A 16,061-nucleotide genomic window follows, 5' to 3' on the forward strand; every position below is an offset into this window, starting at 1 on the left:
AAATGCGATTTTGTCAGATGATAGCACGTAAACAGAAGAGTATTTTGCCTTGGTTATTATGCAGAATTACGTTATCTACAGCGTCATTCCACTAAATACAGACTTCTTCCATTAAAGAGTGTCGTTTTTAAGGGCCATCGATAGCTGGCGAAACGAAAAATGCTGTGGGTTTTTCAACAATATACGCGAAGACATTACACGTTTATTTTTGTACTGAGTATGTGCTTTTTCATAAACTATTGACGTTACTTTTCCTCAGTTTCTCAGTAAACGACTGTTTCGGAATTCTCTTGGAGTTGGATCTGCGCAACATTGTGTAAACGCCGCTGTGTTTTGGTAAAAGAAGCAAATTTTAACATGGCAACAAGGCAACTAAAAATTCATCATTCTTGACGCTTTTCCGAAAGCTGCAAATGATTAACCAGCCAGACGAAAATAAATCGCTGCTGTTTTTGCACTTTCAGCGGAATAATTTTTAGATACTAACAAAGCAGAGGTGTCAGTAGATTTTTTTGAATGGTCACCATGCAAGTGTGGGCTTGGAGGGGCTCCAGTTACTATTTACAAAAAATCTAAGCGGAGGCTTCAGTTTAGAACGGCACTTCCCCTGCAATGCTCGGCCCTTTCGCTACAGCGACTGCCCGCAACCCCCCTCCCCTTTCTGCTCTGCCCATGTATGCCCTACACATCATGCATCTACCGACCTTATTCTGCGCGCCCTCCACCTCGCTTGTTGTGACTATTGGGTGGAAGTGGTTTGTGTGTGTGTGTGTGTGTGTGTGTGTGTGTGTGTGTGTGCGTGTGTGTGTGTGTGTGTGTGTGTGTGTGTGTGTGTGTCCTTGCCTTTCAATGTTTACAGAACCAGATGACCAATTTAGGACTACATGGGGACGTAGTGTTTAATGGGATATCCAGATCTAGCGCATTTGTCCACATACGCACACACTCACACAGCATTATCTGGAAAAAGAGCATGTCACCAAACACTTATCATATTTTACACCTTCACTTAGTTACTGCGTACTTGGGGGTGTATCTTCTGAAAGTGCACTTACTATAGAACAACAACAACAATAAGCAGCGGCAGTGTTTCGAAGGATTGGAGTTAATCAAATTACAGATACGATAAAATTTCATGCTCAGGGAGAAAAATGATCACATACGTGAAGGGCATCTAATTAGCATTATTGGCAACGCTTGTATTACATCAGACAATGCACTCTCTTTTGAAATACCAGAAAATAATATTAAAAACTGAGCGCTGTGGCTGCCTAAAGTAACTTCGATTTTCTTACGCCTGGGATTTATTACAGCAACTTTCCACTGGTCAGAATTACAACATAAAATGATCAGAATTTTGAATTTTCTTTTTTTTTTAACTTTTTTTTACATTTTGTACCGTAATGCCAGATGCTTTTCTATAATTCGCTCAGACGGGTCAGAAGAAGTGTTCACATCTAGTCTACAATAAGAACTATTTGTAGCTGCAACTGTAGCATCTTGTTGTTGTTGTAGTCTTCAGTCCTGAGACTGGTTAGATGCAGCTCTCCATGCTAATCTATCTTGTGCAAGCTCCTTCATCTCCCAGTACCTACTGCAACCTACATCCTTCTGAATCTGCTTAGTGTATTCATCTCTTGGTCTCCCTCTACGATTTTTACCCTCCACGCTGCCCTTCAGTGCTAAATTGGTGATCCCTTGATGCCTCAGGACATGTCCTAACAACCGATCCCTTCTTCTAGTCAAGTTGTGCCACAAACTTCTCTTCTCCCCAATCCTATTCAATACCTCCTCATTAGTTACGTGATCTACCCATCTAATCTTCAGCATTCTTCTGTAGCACCACATTTCGAGAGCTTCTATTCTCTTCTTGTCCAAACTATTTATCGTCCACGTCTCACTTCCATACGTGGCTACACTCCATACAAATACTTTCAGAAACGACTTCCTGACACTTAAATCTATACTCGATGTTAACAAATTTCTCTTCTTCAAAAAAGCTTTCCTTGCCATGGCCAGTCTACATTTTATATCCTCTCTACTTCGACAATCATAAGTTATTTTGCTTCCCAAATAGCAAAACTCCTTTACTACTTTAAGCGTCTCATTTCCCAATCTAATACCCTCAGAATCACCCGACCTCATTCGACTACATTCCATTATCCTCGATTTGCTTTTGTTGATGTTTATCTTATGTCTTCCTTTCAAGACACTGTCCATTCCGTTCAGCTGCTCTTCCAAGTCCTTTGCTGTCTCTGACAGAATTACAATGTCATCGACGAACCTCAAAGTTTTTATTTGTTCTCCATGGATTTTAATACCTACTCCGAATTTTTCTTTTGTTTCCTTCACTGCTTCCTCAATAGACAGATTGAATAACATCGGGGAGAGGTTACAACTGTGTCTCACTCCCTTCCCAACCACTGCTTCCCTTTCATGCCCCTCGTCTCTTATACCTGCCATCTGGTTTCTGTACAAATTGTAAATAACCTTTCGCTCCCTGTATTTTACCCCTGCCACCCTCAGAATTTGAAAGAGAGTATTCCAGTCAACATTGTCAAAAGCTTATAAGTCTACAAATGCTAGAAACGTAGGTTTGCCTTTCCTTAATCTTTCTTCTAAGATAAGTCATAAGGTCAGTATTGCCTCACGTGTTCCAGTATTTCTACGGAATCCATACTGATTTGAGAGCAGACATCGCTCAAACCACGAGAGATGTACGTTGATATTCAGTAAGGGGGTTGATGATCGTGCTGTTGAACGCCCTGAAACGTCCCCTTTTTAAAGCAATTATACACGACTCTGCTTAAACTGACACACAATATTTTGTTAGCGCAACGCAATCTGACTTTCAATAATCCCTACAAAAGAATGGGCCCTGACTAACATTAAACTATACCTTTCACAAATCACTTACCTCACAAAAATCTTCGCTACTCAAGCTACTGCAATACAGCGAGCGCCACTACTGCCAGCTAAATAAAAGATTCAAAGTACTGAAGGCACTAACTACTGATAAGCATAGTTAGCAAATGAAAGATTTTGATAGAGAACAACCAATGAATTTACCTCAATAGTCATAATATATATAGCAGTTCATGACAAATTTCAAAACTCCAACATCTCTCTCCCCACATCCACCACTGCTGGCGGCTCACCTCCAACTGCGCAACGCTACGCGCTGTTCACATCCAGCTGCCGCTGCCCAACACTACAATGGCAGACAACAATGCAAACTAGACACAGACTGCACACAGCACAGCCAGTGATTTTTATACAGAGGTGGCGTTACCAATAAAAGAACCTAAACAGCCTACTTACAGCCCTAAATCCAACATCATTATATCATCTTCTTAGGACAGTCTCTCTGCATGTGGCAACACACAGCAAGAAGCCCCGCATTCCTTACGAGCCGATGCAGCGCACCCTGAGGCAGGGGGCGCACGTGCACGCCACGTGTGGCCGTGTTGTGATTTGTGTCGGGTGTTGCAGGCGCACCTGAACACGTGCCGGCACGACGCGGTGCCCTGCACGAGCCAGTGCGGCGCTCAGATCCCGCGCGTCCTGATGGAGGACCACCTGCGCTACACGTGTCCGCAGCGGCGCGTGCACTGCCAGTTCTGCGGTAACGACTTCACCGGCGTCACGCACGAGGTAAGCCACCACCAGCCAGCGCACTGCTGTACCGCGAGCCGGTCTTGCACTAGGGATGGCGGTTATCGCTGAAACAACCAGTTTTCGGTTATATCGTTTTTTCCCAATGCCAGTTTAACCATACTAGTAAAACAGCTCAAAAGAAAAGATTTTCGATTTTTTTAAAATTCCGATTATTTCCTGTATTAAGGGGGGGTAGGACGTCAAACGGGCCGACTTGGAGCAGGAGAGGCACCACAGGACATTTTAATTTCCACTGTCTATACTTTTACAAATAAATTCATAAAACTTTAACAGCATGACCAGCAAGGATTCAGGATTCATACTCATAGCAGTGGAAGCTCAAAAACGTAACAAAACACATTTCTTTTTACATGTGAAATTTCATCAATTTTTCACCTACTACTGGCTGCATTTGTTGCTATAGATAGGTTTAGTACTATATTATTCTTTAGTAACACACACACAGCAAGAGAGGGGAGGGGGCGGGAGTAATGGTATTCCACAGATGTTTTTATTCGGGACTAAAAAGGTAATCCAAAGTCGTGATGAAATTAGTGTAAGTACTTGCAAACACCAGGAATCGCGACGTCGTGATTGTGTGGTTATGGTGTTGGAGACTCAAAAGCGGGAGATCTGTGTGCAAACCTCTCGCGTACCAATTTCTTTTTCCCTCCCCCCCCCCCAACCACACACACAAAATTATAAACTTTCCTTCCGGTCATTGGCGTGTCTGTTCTCCTTTTGTAGTGTTGGCAAGGGTACATAATGAGTCATGTGGTAAGAATATATCCCAGTCGCAGATAAATGGCTCTGAGCACTATGGGACTTAGCTTCTGAGGTCATCAGTCCCGTAGAACTTAGAACTAGTTAAACCTAACTAACCTAAGGACATTACACACATCCACGCCCGAGGCAGGATTCGAACCTGCGAACGTAGCGGTCGCGCGGTTCCAGACTGTAGCGCCTAGAACCGCTCGGCCACTCCGGCCGGCCGCAGATAAATATGGTAAATAGTGAGAGCAGGCGGTAGGCCATATAGACCTCTAGCAGAAATGAAAACGGCAAACAAACGGGCGTGAACAACAAAGGAATTAAAGAGTCAAAAACTTTCAAAACGGTACGCAAGAGTCATAACGTATGGTACTTCTGTAGAACATCATAGGAGCTACGTACGTATAGAGGTCGATTCCTTACACCTTGCTGTTGTAAACGGACGTTACACCACGATACAGACACAGATATTCATACAGCGAACAGCCACGTCAATGACCGGATGAACAGTTCTTAATTTTGTGAAAAAAATGGGTCACAAGGGAGATTTTAACACGGACCACCCCTTCGCAGTCCAACACCGTGATCACATAACCACGACGACGTGGCTATTGAAATTCGCTCGATGTTGCACGTCTTGAACTTGCACCGTTCACTGTTTCGATTTTGCTTCTTTCTTCAGAGTTCGGTACAGCTTCTCTTTGAATCTTTGCTGGCAGATTAAAACTGTGCGCCGGACCGAGACTCGAACTCGGACGTTTGCATTTCGCGGGCAAGTGCTCTACCAACTGAGCTACTCAAGCACGACTCACGCCCCGTCCTCACAGCTGTACTTCGCCAGTACCTCGTCTCCTACCTTCCAAACTTTACAGAAGCTCTCCTGCGAACCTTGTAGGACTGGTTTCATATCAGCGCACAATCCGCTGCAGAGTGAAAATCTCATTCTGGAAACATCCCCCAGACTGTGGCTAAGCCATGTCTCCGCAATATCTTTTCTTTCAGGGGTAATAGTCGTGCAAGGTTCGCAGGAGAGTTTCTGTAAAGTTTGGAGGGTACGAGACGAGGTACTGGCGGAAGTAAAGCTGTGAGACGGGGCGTGAGTCGTGCTTGGGTAGCTCAATTGATAGAGCACTTGCCCGCGAAAGGCAAAGGTCCCGAGTTCGAGTCTCGGTCCGGCACTCAGTTTGAATCTGCCAAGAAAGTTTCATATCAGCGCACACTCCGCTGCAGAGTGAAAATCTAATTTTTGCATCTTCTCTTTGTTTTCATGCCTGATCTGCGTTCAACTTTCGACGGGCTATCCTTTGGCCCATCTTATCACTAAATCTGTAGGGAGTGCGACGGGGATCCCTTGTTAGCTCACAGCGGAATTCACGAACGCTTTTTAAAATTAATTACATCTGAAAATATTCCTGTTTCTGTAAGTATTTGTGTTTGTTACTGAGCGGAAAAATTACGCTTTTATGAAGCTCTTAACGTTAGTTGACGTTTATGGAATGGGCTCTTAGTTGGTATATGCCTTTTGTCATAAAATACGGCTTAGAACCGCGGGCCGCACAAATACTTGATTCGGGTAGAATGCTGCCCGCGGGCCGCAGTTCGACGATCATTATTGACCTATACGAAGGACAAAAAATCTTGCAAATGTTCACGAGGGAACTGGGATCATAGTCCCTCCGACTTTTGCGCAACCATGCATAAACACAGAAGTACGAACGTGCGAGCGTGACCTCCACTTGACTAGCAACAGTGCTACCTCCTTGACTACTGAGGGCGGCCTGTTGTGTGACTATAACGCTGTTCCGTAAGCTTTCCGTACAACAGCGACATTTCGTTGCTCATTGTTTAGCTCTAGTATATTTCCGACAGTGAAAGGAGCTAGGAGCCGAGACCACTGTACGAAGGACCTAATGAATTTGACCGTGGACTAAAACAGCTGTGTCTTGTACGGTTGCATGCCTGAACCTACTGTATGTTCTCTGCAGAATGTATTTCAGAGCTGAGTGCCGCGCGGTCTTAGGCCACGCTCGCACGGCTCCCCCCCCCCCCCTTCCCCCCCAGTCGGAGGTTCGAGTCCTCCCTCGGGCATGAGTGTATGTGTTGTCCTTAGCGTAAGTTAGATTAAGTAGTGTGTAAGCCTAGGGGCCGATGACCTCAGCAGTTTGGTCCCATAAGAACTTACCACAATTTTCCAAAATTTCAGATTTGTGAAAAATGAACACATAAAGTATCACCAGATTAACGCTGAATGAGAAAATGACGCGAAACACTACTATAGTAGCTGAAATTCGCAGTCGTATTTCAAGTGTAATAAACCTGGGAGATGGAGACAGACAGTCACTGCAAGAACGTGGTTCCAGCGAGTAGGAGACTAAGGCCTGTCTGTGTGCGTGCATTGGACCAGAAATTTCGCACCTACATACACTCCTTTTCTGTCTTTTGTTCGTCACTGACTCTCACACACAGTTTCTTGAAGACCGCTTGACTTTTGAGCATTACCGGTACAGTGTCAAGAGAGATTGAGGGTGTATCGATACCAGTTCTTTCTGTATCTGCAAGCCACTGTAAATGAATAACAGAGAGTACTTTCTATTGCGCACGTATTAATATTGCTTCACGCTCAATTCTCGTGAAGAGCGCGGGAAAAATTATTGCTTAAATGCTTATGTGCGCACTATAATTACACCAGTCTTCACGTTTCCTTTGGGAAGAGTAAGAAGGGTGTTGTAGGATATTCCTAGGTTTCTTACTTAATATCTCCTGAAACTTTGTTATGTTTACGAGGGATAGCCTACATCTGTCTTCAAGCGTCTGCTAGCTATGGTTTTAAGTATCTCATTGACATTATCACGTCGGTCAAACAAACCTGTGACCATTGATGCTGTCCTGTGTATACGCTCAGTATCCCCTGTAAGTCCTATATGACATGTGTCCCACATAGACATAGGTGAGCAGTATTCTGGGATGAGCCACATGTGTGTTTTGTAAACAACCTGCTTCTTAGACTGGTTGCATTTTCCCAGTATCCTACCAATGAACCGAAGTCAACCACCTTCTTTACCCACGATTGAGCCTGTGTTATCATTCCATTTCATATACATACAATTTTTTACGCCAAAGTAGTTCTATGAGTTGACTGATTCTATTTGCAAGTCATTGATATTGTTGTCAGAGGATAGTGGGATTTACGTTTTGTGAAGTGCGAAATTTAACATTTCTCCACATTTAATGCAAATTGCTAGTCTTCCCACAATTTTGAAATAACAATGAATACTTATGCACCTTTGCTCGGACAGTGCTTCATTGTAGGTGACTGAATCATCAGCAAAACGTCTGAGATTACCATTAATACTATCGAACAGGTTGTTAATATACAATACTAGCAGCAAGGATCCCATCACACTTCTCTTTGCCCGCTTGAAGTTACGTACTTGTACACCGGTCGGTGACTTTCGATCCAAGCTAACACCAAGAAACTCACCAATTTTGTTTGACGCCTCATACAATCGTAGTTTCTTTAATAAGCACTGGTGTTGCCCCAAGTCAAATACTTCTCGAAAGTCAAGAAATATTGCATTACTTGACAGTCTTCATCCATGGCTTTGAGGATATCAGATGAGAAATGCGCATGTTGGGTTTCGGATGGCCATTGTTTTCAGAATCCACTCTGGTTGCTATGGTAGGGACCATTTTTCCATGGTGATGCACATGTTTTGATCTGAAATTGTAATTGTTCATTTGCACATGTTTTGATCTGAAATTGTAATTATTCATTTGTATTATCCATCATTTGCAGCGTAACTTTAAAGAATTTGTTTTGATTGGTCTTATTTTGTGAAAAATGTTTTGCGCCAGGCTGGCAGTGAAGCCAGGTGAAATCTTTTGAGAAGAGATGGCTCTGCACTTACTTTTTCGATTACTCTTAGGCTGGCATCCGCCCTTCCCGCTGACACTACATGTCGAGCAGAAGACCATTTCCAGAAATTTCTGCGGTAAACAGGCCGAGAGAACGCGTATTTTTTGTCTCTGTTAGCACCGGCGCGGGAATTCGCGAGATGATGTTGACTGAACCTTGCAAGGCCTTAGCTCTGTCAGCAACTGGCCAGCTGCATTCTCCATTTGCGCAACGTAGGACACCTCCTACAACGCTGTCACGTACGCCTACCTTGCTTTTTAGAATGCATCTCATATAGGATACTGCATAGCTTGGAAGATTGTTTTTAACGTATGTATATAATGTGTGTGCGTGTGTAGTGTGTGTAGCGTTGGACAAAAATATGGAGACATCCAGAGAAATGCATGCTTGAGCATAAATACAGATCCCAACGAAGTCTGCAGGTTGCGCTTTTGTATTTGGCCACGAACAGCAACTGTAAAATGATTCAGTATGCTGCAAGCGTCAATCATGATCAGAACAGTGATCTGTGTTGTTGAGAGTGCGTTATGTCGGAGCGAAGTAAATTCGAACGTGAGCAAATAGTTGGTGCGCGTATGGCGGGCGCTTTCGCAACCAAGGTAGCCGAAGTGTTTGATGTTTAATGAGGCACCGTATCGAAGACTTCCACCGCATAAGGGAAGGCGGAAAATCATCATCCACTAAGACGGAAAGCGGACGAAAATGTAAGCTGAGTGACCGTGACAATCAGTCACTGTGGAGGATTGTGTCAAAAAATGAGGGGACGAGAACTGAAAAAATTACTGTGGAACTGAATGTCGCACTCGCGAACCCTGTCACCACCAAAATAACATGAAGGGAGCTCCATAAGACGGAAACTGAAGTACGAGCTGGAATTTCAGATCACATCAGTGATGAAAATGCTCGTAAGCGGAACATGTTCTGCCGAAGCCATGAAACATGGACAGTGGAGCTATGGAAGAGATCATTCGCACGGGTGAGTCTTATGTCATACTGTTTCCAACTTCTGGTCGAGTTTACGTCCTAAGAGCGAAACATGGCGGGGGTTTGGTGATAATTTGGGTAGTCATATCATGGTACTCTGTGGGCCCCATGGTGCAAGATCGCATTACTGCCAAGTTTAATTTGACCATTTTGATTAGCAGGTTCAATCTCTGGTACAATGTTTGTTCCCAAATGTTGACGCTGTGTTCCAAGATGACAGGGACCCTCTTCACACAGTTCGCATTGTCTAGGACTGGTTTTGTGAGGACGAGGATGAATTGTCGTATCTCGTCTGACCACTACAGTCACCAGATCTGAGCCTTTGTAGTTTCATTTGGAGAGAATTGTGCGTAATTGCTATCCGCCTCCATCATCCTTATCCGAACTTGGCATTATTTTGCAGGAAGGATGCTATAAGACTCCCCTGAAACCATAAAAGACCTGCATTTATTTATTCTGAGATGACTGGAAGCTGTTTTGAATGACAGTGGGTTTTCTGCGCTGTATTAAGCAAGGTATTTTTTATGTTTTTGATGATTACATCTTTATGACCACCCGATATATACTGAGCGAGGTGGCGCAGTGGTTAACACACTGGACTCGCATTCGGGAGGACGACGGTTCAATCCCGCGTCCGGCCATCCTGATTTAGGTTTTCCGTGGTTTTCCTAAATCGCTCCAGGCAAAAGCCGGGACGGTTCCTTTGAAAGGGCACGGCCAACTTCCTTCCCCATGCTTCCCTACTCCGATGAGACCGATGACCTCGCTGTTTGGTCTCTTTCCCCAAACAACCCAACGCAACCACCCGATATATGATTTATCAAAGTAGCAAGAGGGGGTCGTCATCTGCCTTGGGGCCAGGGAAACAGTATTTGTGTAATAGTGGTAATAGTGAGGTAATAATGGATTAATGGCCTATTCACGATCACCAATAATGGGAATTGACGTTGACGGTAAGGTGAACCTCAAATTACGATGCTGCACGACATGCCACGCAAGAACCCCATAGCTCCTGAATAAATCATCGGCAGCCGAACTCTTAGCAAAACCGCGCTGCGTACGGGACACCGCTGCAAACGGAAGTTGTCTGCAACCCTAACGCGACGGTGCTTCGAAAGACACGACCAGTTTCCACAGAAACTGGGCTCGCACTGCGCATAGCTGGAAGAATTCAAGCGAAAGGTAGCAGTGGTATGGGGTGGTGGGTGGGGGGGGGGGATATTTTTCTGGCATTCTCAAGCGCCATTAATCTGCGTTGAAGTTATTCTTAAATAGTTTGTTGACGAATCTGTCTCCCAGGCGACGCTCAGCCGATTGTCTTCCGAGAGAGGAGCTGATCTTACAGCAAGGTAATGCGTCTCCCTACTAGGGAAGGGGGAAAGCGATCAGTTAAAACCGATACCGGTAATTTAGTTCTAAATAATCGTATTTTTCGGCGTTTGTTTGGTCTCGGTTAAAACAAGTATTTTTATTTTTTACTGATAACCAGATATGGAACCGATGTATTGTTTTTAGATAAAACTTAAAAAAAAAGTTTGTTGGGAAGTTCTGTAGCTTCTGAATGATTTGCGTCTTCTTTAAATGTTGTTTCTGTTGAAAGAAGTTACAGATCAACACATTACAGAACGAGTATTTATGAACAGATTGGACTGTTATTTCAGAAACCGGTATTTTGAGCGGTTTTAACAGTAATGTTATAATGTAGATGAAAAATCAGATTGTTTCAGCGATAACCATCATCCCTACTTCCTAAACAAGCCAGCAGATTCTCAAATGGCTGGAGGAGCGTGATCGAAACTTTAGTGCACTTCCTTCGTGCGCGCTCCCACCCCATTTCTCAGATGCTGATCGTCGTCGTCCCTCTTTTAACAGCCTTGTTACCCTGTATACTAATGGGTGGCCGCAATTATGTAATTAAATGTGGAAGATGTCTCCGCTTACGCTGTATTATAGACGAGGAACTATTTACTATAAATTGATTGGCGTCTGACGTTTGAGATCCTAAGTTGCGAAGTTGTCGGGAAAAGTACTGTTTGCAGGCAGCCGCCGCAGCGATCCGCCCTCCGTGGCCATAAAACAACGGTTTTAAAGTAGCGCGCTCCTACAAAAATCACGTAAAAAATCAGAAATTAATGTATGACACAGATCTGTATATAGTGTCTCCCTTATGCCCCTATTTCGACTACTTTCGTAGTATGTCGTAAGGAACGCGAAACTAAACGGTACGAGAATCCCATACTGCAGCGGCTTTGTGCAGTAGAAGTGGCATCTTTATCTGACAAGAGTAGTTACTCTTATTACTGAACGAGCAAAGCACGGACTAGACGGCAGCCGTGGTCGTCACACCTGGTGGGGTAGAAAGGTTAATGTGGCGACCTCAGTGATTGCCCGGTGTGCGGCGTTCGCACCTGGCGTGCGGTGGGAAGGCGTGCGCCGGATGTGGGCTGGCGCGGCTTCCGCTGGCCACGCATTCCGGTCGTGTCCCGGCCGGCCGGAAACCGCCAGTCGCGCAGCACGCGTCGTCTGCTGCCGAGGCGTCCTCTGCTGCACTCACAACAACAACAACAACAATAACAGCACCAGCTAATGCTTCTGCTCAATAACAGACCGTCACACATTGTGTGCCTGATCTCTTAAAATGACTCGCGTGCTCCGAGTCTTCTTAAACAGAAATTGTTCAACTCCAAAATTATTTTTCACAGTTGCGACACTCACCGACAGTTGAAGGCACACTAGCGCCATGTTGCAAGAAAGCAGTGATCTTTATACAGGATGTCTGAAAAGTCTTTCCCTGATTACATAACTTGATAACTCAGGCTAGAAGTAAGATACAAATATGAAACTGGTGTCTAATTGTTTACAAACTATCAAAGTTTTTTTTCACACATCAGTAAACTTCCACATGAGCACCCTTGGCAGCACGTAGCACATCTAGGCGATATTCATTTTCCGTCCACACATTAGCCAACATCACTGAAGGGATCGATTCAACGTCTGTGGTTATCCGTTGCCGCAGGGTTTCAAGATCTGGTACACGTGTTCGGTAGACCTCCTCCTTTACATAACCCCATGAAAAGAAGTCTAATGGGGTTACGTCAGGAGAGCGTGGAGGCCAAACCATTGGCCCATCACGACCAATCCGTCGCCCAGGGAAGGTCATATCGAGATAGGCACGGACGTCCAAACCCCAATGAGGCGGTGCACCGTCTTGCTGAAACAAGACATCGGGGTGATACTGAAGCAGCTGAGGAACAGCATACAGTTGCAACATGTCCAGATACACTGCAGATGTGATGGTAGCCTCAGCGAAGAAGAATAGCCCGATAATTCGATCGTGCAATAGCGCGCACCACACATTCACCTTCGGACTGCCTCTGGTGCACTCCATGACCTCGCCAGGGGGTTGTGGACCCCAAACGCGCACATTATGGCGATTCACTACTCCACTGACAAAAAAAGTCGCTTCGTCGGAAAAGGCAATTCGTCTGAGATAACCATCATCGTCCTCAATACGTGATAGGATTTCGACCGCAAAGTCATATCGACGTGTACTGTCATTGGGCAACAAGGCCTGAACGATTTGCACTTTGTATGCACGAAACAATAAACGTTTGTGTAGAATGTCATGGAGAGAGCTTTTTGGCATCTGTAATTCACTTGAGGCCCTGCGCACCGATTTCTTCGGACTGCGCAGAAAAGACTGCCTTACAGCTTCCACATGAAAACATTGCATTAAAACAAGCGTTCAGTGCATAGTGCTGTGGAATGTGGAAAAAATCGCAAATTGGCGTTCATAAGAAGAAGAACAACACCAAAAATGTAACAGGAGAGTAATATGTAAGAAATTGTCCACGCAACCTGCCACTGACGATGCCTTGCAGAAAATAAAGGCGAAACGCGTATGGCACTAAAATTGTGTTTTATTCAGTTGCTGTCAGACGGTCAATAAGTAAAAATTATCAATATACCGTAATATTACACGCAACTGAGGAAGACAGGACTACAAAAGTTGAAGCTTCCACCCTGTCTGCTGAGGTTCTTGGTCGACCAGGCCTCGGAAGGTCAGCAACCGATCCTGTGTTCTTGAACTTCTGATACCAGGCTTTAATGCTCTCGACATCAGGTAGATTCCTTCCAAATGTTGTCTGGAAGTGTCTCTGCACTGTGGTTGGTGATCGTGTCTCATGGTACCACAGGACACACTGTGCCTTCTCCTGATTGGTTAACATGGCTTCTTGGGCACTGCACCTCATCCACTACTTACGTACTGCGAACCTAAAACAGCAAAAAACTTTGATAGTTGTAAACAATTTGACACAAGTCTCATATTTGTATCTTACTTCTAGCCTGAGTTATCAATTTATGTAATCAGGGAAAGACTTTTCGGACACCCTGTACTACGTGGATGTTGAACTTCAGCTGTCTGATCGTGCCGCCCGTAGATGCCCTTATTTCGTTTCTTGCCAAACTACAGCATGACTGCTAGGAAATTTCACTAGCATAAGAAAAGAAAATACCTTTGGATTCTGCTCCCACATCAGCGTATTACATCATAATTTGTCATAAAGTTCAAAACGAGAAATAAGTCTGCAATTCTTTGTCATATAGAGACAGATGGAAATTTGTTTGCCAAACTAGAACATGGCTGACGATACAAAGCATACAAAGCACATGAATCTGCAGACACGCTGCAGTTCTATACTCAGAGACCAAACTTGCACATCCAGGTTACATCACAGTCGTTACATAGAGATCACTGCAAGAAAGCCATTCGTCACACGCGCGCCATAAATTACATGAGTAAACAGAGCCAAACTCATGTATAGTTTTTTTTATTTTAGAAATACTATTAAAACTACATATAAATCTTCCAGAATGAGATTTTCACTCTGCAGCGGAGTGTGAGCTGATATGAAACTTCCTGGCAGATTAAACCTGTGTGCCGGACCGAGACTCGAACTTGGGACCTTTGCCTTTCGCAGGCAAGTGCTCTACCAACTGTGCTACCCAAACACGACTCACGCCCCGTCCTCACAGCTTTACTTCTGCAAGTACCTTGTCTCCTACCTTCCAAACTTAACAGTAGCTCTCCTGCGAACCTTGCAGAACTAGCAATCCTGAAAGGAAGGATATTGCGGAGACATGGCTTAGCCACAGCCTGGGGGATGTTTCCAGAATGAGATTTTCACTCTGCAGCGGAATGTGCACTGATATGAAACTTCCTGGCAGATTAAAACTGTGTGCCGGACCGAGACTCGAACTTATTGCACGGAAAGCAAGAGTATAAAAATACAGTATTTTATCGATAAGAAGAATATACAGTATTTCTGTTGCTGGCTGCTCTCACTACCTTGATATGCAACAATTTTGCACAGTCTTAAGGATTTTCTCATTGTTGCACTTAACTCGACATTCCAGTTCACAAATATCTGTTTAGTGTAATGATTTCTTTTTGAAAAAACTACTGTATTGAAAAATTCTGATGTTTGTGGCTCTGATATAGCAACAATTAAGGAATTGGAAAGCAGGATATTGTCTTGGCTAGAGTGTCATCGATGGATGTAAGGTGTGCCCAGTGAAACATGTTGGGTCCTGTGCTGTTCATGTTGTACATTAATGATCTTGCGGACGATATTACTATGAACCTCAGACTTATTGGAGATGATGTTGTTATCTACAATGAAACGCAATCTGAATGAAGCTCTAAAAATATTCTCTCAGTCCTTTATTAGCTTTCAGCGTGGTGCAGTGATTGACAGTTTCCTTTAAATGTTCAAAACTGTAAAATTGTGCTCTTCACAAAACAAAAAACTTAGTATCTAGTGTATAGTATTAGTGAATCCCAGTTGGAGTATGCAAACTCATACAAATGCTTGGGTGTAACACTTAACAGGAACATGGGAGTAAAGCAGGTAGCAGACTTCGGTTTATTGGTTGAATGCTAGTGAAATGCCATCACTCTACGAAGGAGATTTCTTACAAGTAATTTGTGTGACTCATCCTAGAATATTGCTCAAGTGTATGGAACCCATACCAGATAGGACTGGCAGGGGATACCGAACATATACAGAGAAGGGCAGCAAGAATGGTCAAAGGTTTGTTTGACCTGTGGAAGAGATTGACTGAGATGTTGAAAGAACTGAACTGGCAAAGTCTTGAAGAAAGATATAAATGGTCCTGAGAAAGTGCACTAAGAAAGTTTCAAGAACCACCTTTAATGATGACTCAAGGAATATACTACAACACCCCTAATATCGCTCCCATAGGGATCAAGAAGATAAGATTGGATTAATTACAGTATGCACAGAAGTATTTAGACAATAACTTTTCCCGTCCACCATAAATGAATGGAAGAATGGAATGGGAAAAAGCCCCAATAGCCAGTATAGTGGGGTGTACCCTCTGCCATGCACTTCTCATTGGTTCAAAGAGTATAGATGAAGATGAAAAGGTAAAGAAGAAAGGGAAAAAAAAGATCTCTTGAGTAGGGGAAACAATTATATGGTTTTTGTAGTTTATTATCAGGTTTCTCTTTAGTGTGGTGCATAATCTGGTATGTTAAATTCCATAACAGTTCCCTCTTATACACATTCATAGACTGCTTTGGTTCAAAGTGCAGCAAACAAACCTTCTTGTTATTGCGTTACAGGAAAATTGTAACTAAACAGCCCGTTAATGTGCTGCTTCAGTACTTTTTTGACCTGCAGGAAACTTACAGAATGACAGATTTGGT

General features: G+C 43.8%; 1 protein-coding gene across 3 annotated transcripts in view; it reads left to right on the forward strand.

The window, feature by feature from the left end:
• LOC124787315 (TNF receptor-associated factor 4) overlaps positions 1 to 16,061 on the forward strand; it is a 419,684-nt gene that overhangs the window by 391,585 nt on the left and 12,038 nt on the right. For all 3 annotated transcript variants that reach the window (XM_047254331.1, XM_047254332.1, XM_047254330.1), the window contains one exon: positions 3,493 to 3,654. In XM_047254331.1, coding sequence (XP_047110287.1) covers positions 3,493 to 3,654 — 162 coding nt within the window. The remainder of the gene's footprint in view (positions 1 to 3,492; positions 3,655 to 16,061) is intronic.

The sequence above is a fragment of the Schistocerca piceifrons genome, chromosome 1 (genome assembly GCF_021461385.2).
Source record: "Schistocerca piceifrons isolate TAMUIC-IGC-003096 chromosome 1, iqSchPice1.1, whole genome shotgun sequence".
NCBI lineage: Eukaryota > Metazoa > Arthropoda > Insecta > Orthoptera > Acrididae > Schistocerca > Schistocerca piceifrons.